The 15,101-nt window shown below is 33.2% G+C and overlaps 3 protein-coding genes and 1 non-coding gene across 4 annotated transcripts; 1 reads left to right on the top strand and 3 right to left on the bottom strand.

Moving 5' to 3' along the window:
* Window positions 1-920: 920 nt before the first annotated feature.
* Window positions 921-1,002, bottom strand: Trnal-aag (transfer RNA leucine (anticodon AAG)). The gene has a single exon. It is a non-coding gene; the product is annotated as a tRNA-Leu (tRNA).
* Window positions 1,003-4,468: 3,466 nt separating this feature from the next.
* LOC109605528 (anoctamin-3) lies at window positions 4,469-6,996 on the top strand. Its single transcript, XM_049965723.1, has 4 exons — window positions 4,469-4,867; window positions 4,924-5,278; window positions 5,335-6,448; window positions 6,499-6,996. The coding sequence occupies exons 1-4, from the start codon at window positions 4,495-4,497 to the stop codon at window positions 6,994-6,996; spliced, it is 2,340 nt and encodes a 779-aa protein (XP_049821680.1). The 5' UTR covers window positions 4,469-4,494.
* LOC109605532 (sorbitol dehydrogenase-like) lies at window positions 6,949-8,769 on the bottom strand. The gene is made up of 7 exons (XM_020022123.2): window positions 8,404-8,769; window positions 8,312-8,345; window positions 8,151-8,255; window positions 7,870-8,089; window positions 7,451-7,814; window positions 7,279-7,400; window positions 6,949-7,221 (listed from the first exon to the last, which is right to left on the bottom strand). The coding sequence occupies exons 1-7, from the start codon at window positions 8,461-8,463 to the stop codon at window positions 7,053-7,055; spliced, it is 1,074 nt and encodes a 357-aa protein (XP_019877682.2). The 5' UTR covers window positions 8,464-8,769; the 3' UTR covers window positions 6,949-7,052.
* A 1,255-nt stretch (window positions 8,770-10,024) lies between these two features.
* Window positions 10,025-12,624, bottom strand: LOC109605531 (sorbitol dehydrogenase-like). The gene is made up of 7 exons (XM_020022122.2): window positions 12,405-12,624; window positions 12,304-12,337; window positions 11,251-11,355; window positions 10,964-11,183; window positions 10,547-10,910; window positions 10,373-10,494; window positions 10,025-10,316 (listed from the first exon to the last, which is right to left on the bottom strand). Exons 1-7 carry the CDS (start codon window positions 12,462-12,464, stop codon window positions 10,145-10,147), a joined length of 1,077 nt encoding a protein of 358 aa, XP_019877681.2. The 5' UTR covers window positions 12,465-12,624; the 3' UTR covers window positions 10,025-10,144.
* Between the last annotated feature and the right edge of the window lie 2,477 nt (window positions 12,625-15,101).

The raw sequence follows: 15,101 nt of genomic DNA, 5'->3' as shown, positions 1-15,101 counted from the left end.
TAAGGAGAGACAAAGGAACCCCAAACCAAATTTTTTCCTCCACCTTGTTTCAAAGTTTTTCTAGTGTATCTGGGATAAAGACTTTTATTAGGAGGACGATGAAGGTATTTTTACTGATCTTGTTCTGTCCATTTACTAATAAATTTTTGTAATGGTCATAATCCATGCCAAGGAAAGTAACCCCAACTCAAAACGTTTCCTCCACCTTGTTTCAAAGTTTTTATAGAGTATCTGGGATACAGACTTTTATTAGGAGGGCGATGAAAGTATTTTTACTGATCTTGTTCTGTCCATTTACTAATAAATTTTTGTAATGGTTATATTCCATCTCAAGGAAAGTAACTTCAACCCAAAACATTCCTCCACCTTGTTTCAAAGTTTTTGTACTGTATCTGGGATACAGACTTTTATTAGGAGGACGATGAAGGTATTTTTACTGATCTTGTTCATGAATTCATCATTTCAAAGTAGCCACCACCAAAAATTTTAATTATTACATTTTTGTGTGAATCTTTAGTCTTGTTCGAATATTCTTTTTTGATACCCATGGCTTCTTTACTCAAATATATCCTTGTAAGTTTTGTTCAGTCAATCTGATTGTTCTACTAGATGTTGTATGACTTAATTAATTTTTTATTCGTCTGGAAGACAAGAAAAGTTGATTGAATATGAAGCATAAAAGGATATAGGATATTGAAATATATCTTTTGCTCCGACTGAACAAAATTTGAATCAAATCCTTTTACAAAATATCTTACAAAAGTCTTGATTTTAAATTTTGTATATTTTCTCTGGCCACAATTGTATATTAAAATTCAATATAGTACCATCCACAGCTAGAGTTTTCCGTTTATGTTAATTATGTAAATAAAACAAAATCAATATTCAATCATAAATATTTATTTCAGTTTAAAAAAATATGGCAGCGGTGGGATTCGAACCCACGCCTCCGAAGAGACTGGTGCCTTAAACCAGCGCCTTAGACCGCTCGGCCACGCTACCTCGTGATAAAAACGTGTAGTATTTGAAATATAAAGCCATATTATGGTATTTAAAATAGAATTGGTACTCATTAATAATATACATTAATATGCATTCACTAAGAAATTATTTATTGATTTTTATTTGAGGTTACAATAAAGATGTTCAGTCATCCACAGAAAGTGACTTACACCCACAACTATGAGTTTATGTAGGCTCCCACAGTTTATTAAAGTGTTGTTTGAATGATATTGACGAAGCTCGCAGTACTAGACCAGCGCCACCTGAGCGTAGCGTCCAACAACCACCCGAACAACGATAAGAATGCGGCAAACGGAATGTATGCAGTCCGCTTGGCCCGCCCAATACCAGGATCCCATGAGGAACGGCAGGTATAGGAATCCCAACGCTCTCACGTGCACCGGCCGTAAATCCCCACGACGTTCGAAACACACGGAATAGTCGGAATATTTTCAGCGGTTAAACAGTCGCATTTGCCATCCGTGTGGCTGTTACGCAAACTGGCAACAACAAGATCATGTTAACTTGAAACAAAACAGTTGGACGGACGGTTTGTTTATGTTTCAAGTTTGGTTTGAGTCGATGGCGGTGCATTTATTGGAATTATTGGCAGGCTAAAGGTTACCTCCTTGACTTCCTGCTGTCCTGCCAAACCAAATCAGAATCTATTTAGCCCGTGATCGGCCTTCGGCCATTGATTTCATTGGAATTATTTCACTGTTACTTATTTTAAATCTTGAAGCATTTTTCTGAGTCACACACTGAGTCCCAATGAATTTCGGTACATCCCCCATTTACGAAATAATTTTAGAATAAACATTGCATAAATATACTTAGCAGAGTGACGACGCTTTTGTGTGTTTTCACAATATCTAGAACCAGGGGATTTACCCAGCGACTAAGTTTTACATTCGTCGCCAGATCGTATACACAGCTCAGTATTCCTACGGTCGTTAACGAGTAAAGTTGGTCAAAATGAGCACACAACAAGTTAATATGTCAGGTGCATCGAGTGGTTCCTCAACGGTTACATTGGATTCAATTAAAGAACACCATAAAACCATTGTCCTGCGATTGAGGGCCAAAACAGAAAATGTAATGAAGACGCAAGAAGTAAAAAATGGTTATATTAAATCTACGTATAAGTTCTTAATAAAAAATTGTAAGTCTCTGAAGTTTTGGTCGAACGAATCGCCTGAGAAAATCACCGAAAAGAACCTTAAGCAAGTAGATGGTATATTTGACGAGATGGCAAAGCTGCTTCAACAGGAAAAGGACAATGCTAAGGAGCAAATGGTTGGAAAGTCGGATGAAGAACAAAAGCAGATCTTGGAACTGTACCGCATGTTTGCGGAGTTCTTTAACGATTTGATGTCTGTCTTTGGAGAAATGATGGCGAATGTTGCTGAAGGAATTAAGGCTGGGCTCGTTATTGACAGTAAGCTTTTGAAACAATTTTTCCAAGAGATCCTGGACGAGGTGCAAAGAATTTTGAACCTAAACACTCCCCCGGAGGCACTACAAGGTTCCCCAGAGGCACAGAACGCTCTCCCAGAGGCATCGGTAACTCCTCCCAGCAGCACTGGAAGCTCCTCCAGCAGCTTTCAAACAATGAAGTTGTAGAAATATAACATAATAAAATATTAATTTGCATTTTGTCTTTTTCTCCACCTAGTGCAAGTCAACTAAGAGTAACTGATAAATTGAGTCAACAAGATAGAAATAACCACAGATAACAGTAACAATGAATCAGAGATAAATGTTTATTCTTTTGTGGGAAAGATATTTGAACACAGTATACAAGTATTTAATTTATTGATGGTGATTTCAATTAATTTTAGTTATTTCACTAACTCAAATTAATTTATTTTACTCCTATAGGTAGGCAACACAGAATGTATGTGTGCCTGTGAACTATTATCATTTTTGTAAATGAACAAATTCATTTACCCATTTTTATTATTAATTTACTATACACCAATTTTAAATAGCAGCATATACAGAGGTGATTCATCTAACTGATTTAATAGCAAAATTGAGATATTTAATTAAAAAAAAAATTAAATATAATGAGTCTGCTTAAAAAATCTGGTTGAAGCAAGATCTTATCTCTAAACTTCATTATTATTAATGTTTAGTTATGCGATTACTTTGATGTTTGTATTTTTTGTTACACACAAATAAGAGTAATCTAAAAAGCAACATAATCTAAAAATATACATTGTATACGTATAGTAAGCAGAATTGAGATGTTATCTGAAGCTAGGGGGTTCACCCAGCAGTAACGTTTAAGTTTGTCGACAGACGCTGATAACATCTCAGTTTTTCTGCTGTCGTAAACCCTTAAAGTTCGTCGACATGAACCCACATCAAGTTAGTACACCAAGTTCATCTAGTGGTCCCTCACCAGTTACATTAGATTCACTTAAAGAACACAATAAAATCATTATCCAGCAATTGAGGGACAACATACAAAATATAATGAAGAAGAAAGAAGGTAAAATTGGTGTAGATCAAGATATCTATGATACTTTAGAAAAAAAAATGAGTTCTCTGAAGTTGTGGTCGGGGAAGACACCCAAGAAAATTACTGAAACTAACATTAAACAGGTCGATGCTATATTTGATGAGATTGAAAAACTACTAAGACAGAAAACGCAAAATGCAAAGACTCAGATGATTGGAAAGACGGATGAACAACAAAAGCAGCTGATCGAACATTACGCAGCTTTTGCACAATTCTTTAACGATTTGATGTCGGCCTTAGGAGACATTATGGATAAAATTAAAGAAGGAGTGAAAGCTGGGCTTGTCATTGACAGTAAGCTTGTGAAGCAACTTTTCCAGGACGTACTGCAGGAAGTGCACAAACAATTTATTTAACGCCACTCCAGAGGCAATTGAATGTGATGTTGAATAATTCTATTAATAATTATTAATTTTGTTGAGGGAAAGATATTTACTCACAGTATACAAATATATAATTAATAATTAATTTTATTTACTTTACCTACCTATGTTAATATTTACTGATGTCTGCTTGACAATTATTATCATCATTTTTATAAGAAAACAAAATATACAGGTTTATAACTAACTGATTTATCAATCAATCATCATCAATTGTTTTTTAGATATTTGGTATCTTTTTTAAAAATCTCACACATGGAGTGACTAATTACAAAATCTGGTTGAATCAAGTTCTTATTTGGCATTATTTAAGCCTGATAAAGCCGAAATTGCACATAAATTTTATTTTACTACAAAAAACTACAAATTGAGACATCATGTGCAATAGAGACAGTAAGTCCCCCACTATTGGACAGATTTCTTCTGTCTCTGTCATGCATAATGTCTCCCTCTAAATTCAGACTGGTCAAACGTTTTCCCTACTGTATGACATTTTTTGATTGGATTTATTTGCAGTTGTCAACGCTTGTGACAGTTTGATCAAAAACCTTGTCAACATTACTTGACCTAAACAATACATAAATGGAGTTACTGGATATAACCGAGGACACCTCAGATTCCTACTTTTCGGATGGGATACGAAAGGTTTACTATGTATTGGTCATTTCCAGAATCAGCGCTTATGAAAATCACAAAATATTGACACTGTATATAAGAAATTTGCAAACATCCGGGTTACAATTTGAGCAGTCTTATGGTATCACTGAGCCTGTTGTGTTTGTAAAAGTCCACATACCGGAGGAGACCTTAAATTTCATCAGTGTCAAGTTCCCACATTGGAGGGCCACCATGGTTATTTTAGGTGAAAGAAGGGTTTCCAGACGTTGGAAGTTTTTAAGGAAGTTTTCAACCCCTTTGGATAAAAGGAATTCATTGGCGGGAGAAGACATTTGCGGTAACACCAATTAATTAATTAAGTGTTTCCGTGTCTCACTATTTTAACTAATTTAGGAAGAATATATTTTATTAACGAAATCTTGAAACACACCAGATTCGGCGATAGAAACGAAGATCGGGGAATAAACAAACTGATAGATAAGAAAATTATCACCAAAGCATACCCACTGCACGATGGTCGCATTCAACATGAGCTGATGTATTATGATTCCTTGTTGAATGATCGCACATTGCTTGTGAAATATTGGGCCACCTTTAAAATGTTTTATAAGAATCAACCCCTCGACATGATTAAGAAGTACTTTGGACTTGAAATAGCTTTTTATTTTGCCTGGCTTGGGTTCTATCAGAAATACCTTCTTCCAATGGTCATTGTTTCCTTAATCTTTGTTATATATAATATATTAAGGTAATATGATTTTATAACTTGTTCACCAAATTAATCACCACCATGTTTTATTTTAGATTCTTATCAGGCTCTAGTGTAATATTCCAAAACTGTCGAGACAGCGATTATGAATTATGTGGATACTGTCTTAATGAAAAGAAGACCTGTTACACAAGTAAAGTGAATGAGTACTGCATGAACCTCAGTATAACAGTGCTAATGGAAAATGAGTCGTACTTTTATGCAATGGTGATGTCTGTGTGGGCGGGACTAGTGGCAACTCAATGGAAGAGGTACGAAGCTAAGCTCCGAAAGCGTTGGAATTTGACGGATGTGGAGCACCAATTGGACGAACGTTTCCAATATCGCAAACACCAAAGGAACCGCCGAAAGTCGTTTCTAACTGGCCGAATGGAAGCGTACACCCCCACTTTGGAGAAGTTCACCATACTAACCATAACATATTCAGTTATAACACTAGTCGGTTGTCTTTTAACCTTCCTCTTGTTTGTGAATATTAGTTTGACCAACGAACTGAAATTAACCTTCCTCAAACAACTTAATACAAGTGGATTTGGCATCGAGGTGGGCTTTGATAGTTTGACAATAATTGTGCAGTTCATTATTGTTAGAATAGCTTGGACATGGTTAACTAAGTTATGCTCTTTAATAGTTGAGTTACAACAGCATAAGTATCAGCAAGAGCACGACAAGAGCTTTCTCTTTTTGCGATACAGTTGCGCCTTTATGAACCAGTACCAGATATTCTTTTACATTGCCTTCTTCAAAGGTTCATTATATAACATACCATACACCGATATGTATCGCAATAATTTAATGTACGAAAAATGTCCAGTTAGCTCCTGCATGGACATTTTGTTGGTGGTCGTCAATCTTGTTGCCATCTTATTTGCAATCAGCAAATTCATCGACTACTTCAAAAGTAAAAAGAAGAAGACGACCAGAAGCCACTTCGTTTTGCCTCAACATGAAAGGGAATACAAGCTGGAACAGATCAAGCTTTGGCACCTGCAGGTGGAGTTTATACAGAACATGGTGCTTCACGGGTTCCTAGTGTTCTTCGCCACTGGCAACTTCTTCGGAGCTATATTCGCTATGTACATCACGATATCCAGGCTGCGTTTGGACGCGTTTAACTTCCTGCACAATTTCCAAAGACCTATACCCAAAGTTTGTTCATTGAACTTTAAAAGTACTCGTTTAAATTTGCGCCCTTTTAGATTGTCTACAACGTGAATCCTTGGAATAATGTACTGATGTTCATAACTCTAGCTAGCATGTTATTCAACGCGTTGGTCTCCATGTTCACATCCGAAGCCATCGACATGCAGTACTACTACCACACCCACGGAATGTTGGATAATTATCTGGCGGATAGGATGTCAAAATTCGATAAGGTTGACCTTTTTGGACCAGATTACGTTGAATTAAATTCCAGCAGACGCTACTGCTACTACAGAGATCAGAGGTACCCTCCGGATCATGTAAATAAGTACCAGTATACACTCGAATATTGGATTCTTACATATTGGAAGTTGGTCGGGATATTCCTGTTTGAAATGTTAGTGTTGGTGATACTGATAATTATGCACTGTGGGAGGCATTACGAGCCGGTGAAAGGGAGCGACCTACACATCAATTATAGATTCATGGAGATGCAAGCGACTAAATACAAACGAAGGCCGAAAAAGCTCTTTACTGTTACACCCTTTGAGTAAAAATAACATTGTTTGTAAGATTACCTTACATTAAAGTATACAATATGTATTAAAAACTATGGTTTCCAGTTGGGGTTGGCGTGGATAAGAATCTTCACAGCATTTCCAGCACCAGTCTTAGCAGTTTCGAAAGCTTTAACACTATCTTCAATGGTGAAATGATGTGTAATGAGTGGTTTCACGTTTACTTTGCCAGTTTTGACCATTTCTATGGCTGTGGGATAACTAAAATAAACAATGGAAATATTTTTAAATAGCTTTTGGCAATTTATGAGTACTTACTCGTTATTATATCTGATAACGCCCCTGATGTCAACTTCCCTGACCAAAGCACCAGCAAGAGGAAGCTTCATTTCCGTCTTACCCATACCCACTAGGACAGCCGTACCGGCTGCTCTCGTCGCCTGAGGAACCAACTTTATAGCACTGAACTATTAAATTGTAGTTAACTTACAGATATGGCAACTCTGACGCATTGTTCTTGGCCGGTGCAATCGAACGAACTAGTAGGTTCTTCCCCTAACAATTGTTTAACTTTCTTCTCAATGTCAACGTCGTTCCACCCCTTCTGTATGAGAAGAGTATAGTCAGCACCCAGCTTCTTGGCCAAGTCCAGTCTGTGTTGTACTATGTCAGCGATAAGGACTTTGGACGCACCCATAGCTTTGGCACAAAGAAGAGTTACCAATCCTATTGGTCCGGCACCCATGACAAGACAAACAGAACCGAATTTGACGTTACCCCTTTTGCAAGCATGCACACCTACTGTTAGAGGTTCCATTAGGGCCCCCTCCTCCAAATCCATGTTGTCAGGCAGTCTGGAATTATTTAGGATTAGTATTAATTATATTGTGGGCATAATAAAGTGGTTACTTGAAGCAGAAGTCGGCGTCGTGGACGTAGTATCTAGAAAGGTTTCCGTCATCCGGAGGGGTGGCACAGAATGTGAGGTCGTTGCAAAGATGGTAGTTGCCTTCTTTGCAAAGACGGCATTGTCTACAGCCAATGCCGGGCTCAATGGCCACTTTGTCGCCTGGCTTGAGGTTCTTTACGGCCTTTCCGCACTTCACTACAGTACCAGAGGCTTCATGACCTAAGAGATGCAACGGAATGGTCTTAATAAAGTTTATTAAGGTTATTGTAAGGTAACTTACCTATGACCATGGGGCCCTTCATAACGTAAGGGCCACATTTACCGTGTACTAGATAATGGACGTCTGATCCGCATATCCCAATCACATCCATGGCCAGGAGGACCTCTGAAGAAGAATTGTTTAGCTTCCAATGTTTGATTAATAATTAATTTAATACTCACGATTGTCCTTTGGAACTGGTATGGGCCTTTGTTCCTGAAAAAACGACAAACATACTTTTGTGTTCTATTCAGTGTCCATCATCCTGACTTACAAGCCTAAGGTCATTGATGCCATATATGACAGCCGATAAATTATCTTTTGGAAGAGCCATTATTGAATTGTTTTGAATCAAGGAGCACAACTGAATGAAGTTCACCGCACTGCTGCTTTTAATATGTTTTATGACGTATATTTGTTTATAATTACAGATTCACATGAACTAAACAACTAAAGAATCGGTAATAACAGAGATAAGAGTTACTGATGGCTTAATCAGGAGAATGGCGACACAGCTCTTTATAAAGGCATACACTCTCTGTTTCTATCCTTCTTTACAAAAGCTTTCAATAAATATATAGGATATTTTAATATTCATCTTCGATGAACAAGCCATTTCCTCCAAATCTCCAGGAATGTATTTAGGATCATCATTGCTTCTTGTTTGTCTCACACATACATTTTTGCCAGTTCTGTAACTCAAGTTATAAATTGTGTTGTATTATAATCATATTAAATATAATAAATTTTCTTTAAACATAAATTTATTGCCTTTTACCTACATAGTCACCTGATTTCATTCTAATTGAAATGACTGGTGCTGTTGTCTTATTTAATAAATATTCCTAACAAAAACAATTAAAATTTGCAAATAACGTATTATCTTAAGCTAATTAAAATTGTCCAATGGGATGTTTTATTATGTAATTTTGAAATTTTACAAATATTCCTTTTATAAACAATTCATAATCACATTTAAACTTATGTTATCACCAAATAAACAGTTTTATTTATAAATGCATAAAATTGATACTAATATGTATGTATTCTAATATTTATATACATATATAATTAACACTTAAGTAGGTACTAAACATCATAATCATCTAGAATAAGTAACGACTCAATTTGACTTAGTAAGGTGTTCAATTCTCTGTCCACTTTAGCAACCAAAAAGGAATTTTGCAGTTTAAAGAAGTTTTAAAAAAGTGTATAAATAATAATTCTGTACTATTAATTGATGTCTTTTATTTAATTTTTTATTTACCAATCTCTTTTTTCTTATTAACTTGAAATTTTAAATTAGTGCCAAATAAAACATTTATTGTAAACATTAATTAAATTTATAATAAATGAAAATATAACAAGTATATTTATTTGGTCAGCAGTTGCCTCGTCTGCAATCGCTCCTCTGTGGCAACTCCTCGTGGTTCATGGCTTGCTTCAGCACCTCCATTTCGGTCTTCATCAACTCTTTGGCGGACGACAGTTGGTCAGCTGTTAAGTTTGCGTAAGAATGTTGCTCCAAAAATGTCTTCTTCCTTCTTTTGAGCTTGGTCACTGAAACTTTTAAATCATCCCCAAATAATCCACCAGACAAATCATGTACTGATAGGCAACCCAGATTACACATGTAAACTTTCAAAAGAGACTGAAATTAGATAAATTTACAAATTTTCCTTTAAATCTAAATATCGTTATTGTTATGTACATTAATTAATTCATCATAAGAGTATTTTTACTTCAACAGTTTGAGGATTTTATTCTTAAATTACTTAAAATTAAATATCTCATCTGACACAAAAATGTGATTGATCATTAAATATAGTGATTTAGTTGATTTTCTTTTATTGTCTTAAAAGGCCAAATCCAATAAAAATTAGAATACAGACTAATACTATTGCAAATATTTAATGTAAGCAAAGTATAAAAGTGCCTTAAAACGATTAATTTACAAAGTAACATAACAAACCAATAATGTTTATAAAAAAGAATACATAACGTTTATTAAAAATTTAGGATGGCTTCCAGTTGGGGTTGGCGTGGATAAGAATCTTCACGGGATTTCCAGCACCAGTCTTCGCAGTCTCAAAAGCTTGCACAGTTTGCTCAAGAGTGAAATGATGTGTAATGAGTGGCTTCACGTTAACTTTGCCAGTCTTGACCATTTCAATGGATGTGGGATAACTAAAACACAATTAATATTGCTTTAATGGCTCAATAAATAATTTAATAGTACTTACTCGTTGTTGTATCTGAAGACACCTCTGATGTCGACTTCCCTAACTAAGGCGCCAGCAAGTGGAAGGGTCATTTCGGTCTTGCCCATGCCGACTAGCACAGCCGTACCGGCAGACTTAGTGGCCTACAAAGCGAGATTATTGCCTGGTCCAGTAACAAAATTATGTTAAACTTACAGATACTGCAACTCTGACGCATTGTTCTTGGCCTGTGCAATCGAATGATTGTGTGGGTTCTTCACCGAGCAACTCCTTAACTTTCTCCACGATGTCGACGTCAGTCCAGCCCTTCTGAATGAGAAGGGTGTAGTCAGCGCCCAACTTCTTGGCCAAGTCCAGTCTGTGTTGTACGATGTCGGTGATGATGACTTTGGATGCGCCCATAGCTTTGGCGGACAGGAGAGTCACCAAACCGATTGGTCCGGCGCCCAAAACCAGGCAAACAGAGCCGATTCTGACGTTTCCTCTCTTGCACGCGTGCACTCCGACCGACAGAGGTTCCATTAGGGCTCCCTCCTCCAAATCCATGTTGTCGGGCAGTCTGCAATTAATTGTGATTAGTGTTTTGACATTTTAGATGCCGGGAGTGGTTACTTGAAGCAAAAGTCGGCGTCGTGCACGTAGTATCTGGCGAGGTTACCGTCGTCCGGGGGAGTTGCGCAGAAGGTCAGGTCCTTGCAGAGATGGTAGTTGCCTTCTCTGCAGAAGCTACATTGTCTGCAGCAAATGCCGGGTTCGATGGCCACTCGGTCGCCCGGTTTGAGGTTTTTGACGGCCTTTCCGCATTTTACTACAGTACCTGCTGCTTCGTGACCTAAAATAAAAATATAATGGCGTAGTTTTATTTAATCTTAATCAATAAATTTATTGTTGTAACTTACCAATTACCATTGGGTCCTTCAAAATGAATGGGCCACATTGGCCGTGCACTAGGTAGTGAACATCTGATCCGCAGATTCCAATTACATCCATGGCCAAAAGGACCTCTGAAGAATAAAGAGAAAACTTATTTATTATATTTTTTATACGTTATTGATAATCAAAAATTAGAAAAATGAATTCGACATAAACGTGTTTCTGCCACATTGTTTTCCAGTTAAACTTTTTAAAAATTAAAAATAATTATGTTGGTTTAAAAAATAAATTTATAAAATATTTTCTTTTTAATGAGTAACTAAAAATATTGAATAACTTTTCAATTCACAGGTAATATCTTAGAAAAATCTAATAATGATTGAACTGATTAAAAAAGTTACAAGACTACATAATTAATTATATTTTTTATAAGTTATAGATAATCAAAAATTAGAAAAATAGATTCTACATAATAAACATGTTTTCGCCACATTGTTTTCCAGTTAAACTTTTTAGAAATTAATAATAATTGTGTTGGTTTAAGAAATAAATTTATAAAATATTTTTTTAATGAGAAAAATATCTTTTCATAGATATTTTTGTATAAAATGATGATTAAATTGATTAAAAATTGCTTGAGAAATAAAAAACAAAAACTAATTCAAATATTTATAATAAATAATTTAATTTTAACCACAAAACCTGAAAAATAACACTATTACTTTTTTATTGTCTGTAAATTACAGCAAGTTATGAACATTTTAATGAATGTTTTATAAATATCCATAATCTACGTATTTGTTAGGAATATTACCACATAACAGATAAAAGCTATAGCAATTTTAATCCCGGATTATTTAACATAATAAGCGAATAAAATCTCATAAATTAATTATCTCATCCTTTGCGTATAAAATTAGCGTCCAAAAAATAAACACGACCGTTATTTGTGTCTTTAAAACTGGTCAATTTTAATAACACCTTGAAATTGTTATGTTGTTATCAACGGACTTGAGTAAAATATAAAATAGAACGAGCAAAATTTGTTTATCACAGTCACAAATTTATAAAATACTCACGGTTGTCCTTCGGAACAGGTATCGGTCTTTGTTCCTGCAACAACACAGAAAAAAATATTTTTTTTTTGTTTAAATATTTAATTGTGTGTTGATTAACTTACAAGTCTGATGTCGTTGATGCCGTACAGAACGGCGGACAGATTATCTTTCGGTAGAGCCATTATTGAAACAGTTTCGTTTGGAAGCCACGACTGGAATGAGAGCCACAGCTCCGCTTCTTTTTAATATAGGTTTTGTGACGTGTGTATGTGTTTCTAATCGCATATTCATATGAACTGAACGACCAAAGAATCGACATTAAACGAGATAAGAGTTATTGATGGCTTAAGTGGAGAGATAATTGTTTATAATATGGTGTTTACACCTGACACGTCTGGCCAAACAGAAGTGTCTTGTGTCTTCGTAACATTTATCACAATACGTTATACATCTGACACTATTGCAATAATAATATGATTAAAAAAGTAAATAATCAATAAAAGAAACCACACAATTTTCAAATTTCTTAAGAATCCAATTTTATTTTAATATTCTGTTAACATTTTATTTTTATCTGTATTAATATATACAGTGATGGCCAAAGAAATACCACAAAATTTAAATTCCGTAAATTATTTCATAAATGGATATAATTCAAATTTTGTGTAGTCAATATAAAAATATATTTCAGTATTCTGTACCTTTTTTTTACTGTTTTGTTATAATAAAGATTAAACAATCTATTTTTGTTTCTGGCTGAAAATAATATATTTGACATTAATTTTATAAATTAAAAATTGTATAGAATATTTAAAAAAGTAACAATTATAATTTCTTAAATATTCATAAATATCTATTGTAATAAATGTTAAATAATAGAGAAATATCTGTTTCTATTAAATTAATTATAATTTTATTCCAAAATTGACTGAAAAATAATATTTTTGACATTAATTTTACAAATTAAAAATTGTAGAGAATATTTTAAAAAAATAGTAATTTTAATTTCTTAAATATTCATAAATATCTATTATAATAAAGGTTAAATAATAGAGAAATATTTATTTCTATTAAATTAATTGTAATTTTATTCCAAAATTGGCTAAAAAATAATATTTTTGACATTAATTTAACAAATTAAAAATTGTAGAAAATATTAAAAAAAAATAGTAATTTTAATTTCTTAAATATTCATAAATATCTACTATAATAAAAGTTAAATAATAGAGAAATACCTATTTCTATTAAAATAATTATAATTTTATTCCAAAATTGACTGAAAAATTGTATTTTTGACATTAATTTTATAAATTAAAAATATATAAAAAACAGTAATTTCAATTTCTTAAATGTTCATAAATATATATTATAATAAAGAGTAAATATTAGATAATTTTGTATTTCTATAAAATTAATTATAATTTTATTCCAAAATTTACTGAAACATTATATTTTTGACATTAATTTTAATTTGGTATAACCATGCTTTGTAGAATAGTTTCAGGAAACATTACTCGATGGATTTAATTCAAATTTTGCTCAGTCAGTATAAAAACTATATTTCAACATTTATTCTATATTTATTTTTGCTTTAGTGTTACACATCTTATAAACGTCAGAGATTTGGATGTGTAGAAATAGCACATTCAAATACATTTACGTTTTGTGGCACTATTTAAAAATGTTATTAAAAGTAAAAATTTATTCTTAATATAATTTATATTATTTTATTGAATAAATTCATTTTAAAAAATACTAAAGAAACATTGCACTACAGAGAAGAGGAAATATTAAAATTTTGTTTAAAATTATGTATCTCATATAAAATATAAAATAATTTGATTGCTCTAATGCCTATTTCTCTGACCACCACTGTAAGTAAAAATATTAATAATTATTGATTAGGATTTAAATACTATTTCTTATATAATTTTTATTGCAGTACATCAACTACATCATTTAAACTATTAAATACTGGAAATTTTAAATCATTATAATTAGTATTTGTGATTAAAACCTTGATAACCCCCAATAAAACAGACAAACCTTTTTGAATTATCTTTAAACTGGAAGCGTGTAAAATCATCGTTAATAATTAAGTCTGCGCTGTCTCGAAAACATGGAAATACATATCTAATCTTTGATAAAGGTTCTCGATAAATATATCTGGATTCTAGCAAAAGCAGGAACTGTTGGTTTGTTTACAAAATTTATGGACATTGAGGCGATTTGCTGTGATGACATTTGGCCGAAAACTCACCGCAATATTGCAATAATCAAACGGTCATGTAGTAGTTAAACGCATTCTAAATGTTGAAAAATCGATCCACTGGAAACTGACGCAAGCGCACTTTCGTGTTATCGGCAATTCAAGTCATGATGTTGCATTATTGTTTTTTAATATCTAAATTAAGCAGTATCTGATTGCAATTATTAAATACATGAACAAATTCACGTATGTAAGTACGTAGGAAGTGAGTAGATAAATTAAGTCAACATTTAATATTAAATCAGTTTTATTTTAGATAATATTCCGTCAATTACTTTTTATTAAATATATATGGAATAAAGTTATAATTAAATTAATATAAATAGGTATTTATCTATTAAATAATTAAAATTATTATTTTTTAAATATTCTATAGAATTGTTTAATCTTTATTATAATGAATATGTATGAATATTTAAGAAATTAAAATATTTATCTATTAATTACTCTTGATTATAACAAATATTTATGAACATTTATGAAATTGAATAATTAATTATAAAATAATGTCAAAAATATATTTTGGGACAAAATTATAATTAATTTAATA

The sequence above is a fragment of the Aethina tumida genome, chromosome 3 (genome assembly GCF_024364675.1).
Source record: "Aethina tumida isolate Nest 87 chromosome 3, icAetTumi1.1, whole genome shotgun sequence".
In the NCBI taxonomy this organism is placed as follows: domain Eukaryota; kingdom Metazoa; phylum Arthropoda; class Insecta; order Coleoptera; family Nitidulidae; genus Aethina; species Aethina tumida.
Note: the sequence above shows the minus strand (reverse complement) of the source record. Positions and strands in the feature narration are given on the sequence as shown.

Excerpts from the sequence above, each read along its gene's own strand:
- LOC109605528 (XM_049965723.1), top strand. The coding sequence starts at position 4,495 with ATGGAGTTACTGGATATAACCGAGGACACCTCAGATTCCTACTTTTCG. Across the intron at positions 4,868-4,923 it reads GGCGGGAGAAGACATTTGCG|GAAGAATATATTTTATTAAC; the intron begins GTAACACCAATT and ends TAACTAATTTAG. Across the intron at positions 5,279-5,334 it reads GTTATATATAATATATTAAG|ATTCTTATCAGGCTCTAGTG; the intron begins GTAATATGATTT and ends GTTTTATTTTAG.
- LOC109605531 (XM_020022122.2), bottom strand. The coding sequence starts at position 12,464 with ATGGCTCTACCGAAAGATAATCTGTCCGCCGTTCTGTACGGCATCAAC. Across the intron at positions 12,338-12,404 it reads GCATCAACGACATCAGACTT|GAACAAAGACCGATACCTGT; the intron begins GTAAGTTAATCA and ends GTGTTGTTGCAG. Across the intron at positions 11,356-12,303 it reads ACCTGTTCCGAAGGACAACC|AGGTCCTTTTGGCCATGGAT; the intron begins GTGAGTATTTTA and ends TTTATTCTTCAG.
- LOC109605532 (XM_020022123.2), bottom strand. The coding sequence starts at position 8,463 with ATGGCTCTTCCAAAAGATAATTTATCGGCTGTCATATATGGCATCAAT. Across the intron at positions 7,401-7,450 it reads GCGTCAGAGTTGCCATATCT|GCGACGAGAGCAGCCGGTAC; the intron begins GTAAGTTAACTA and ends TTGGTTCCTCAG. Across the intron at positions 7,222-7,278 it reads GTTATCAGATATAATAACGA|TTATCCCACAGCCATAGAAA; the intron begins GTAAGTACTCAT and ends TGTTTATTTTAG.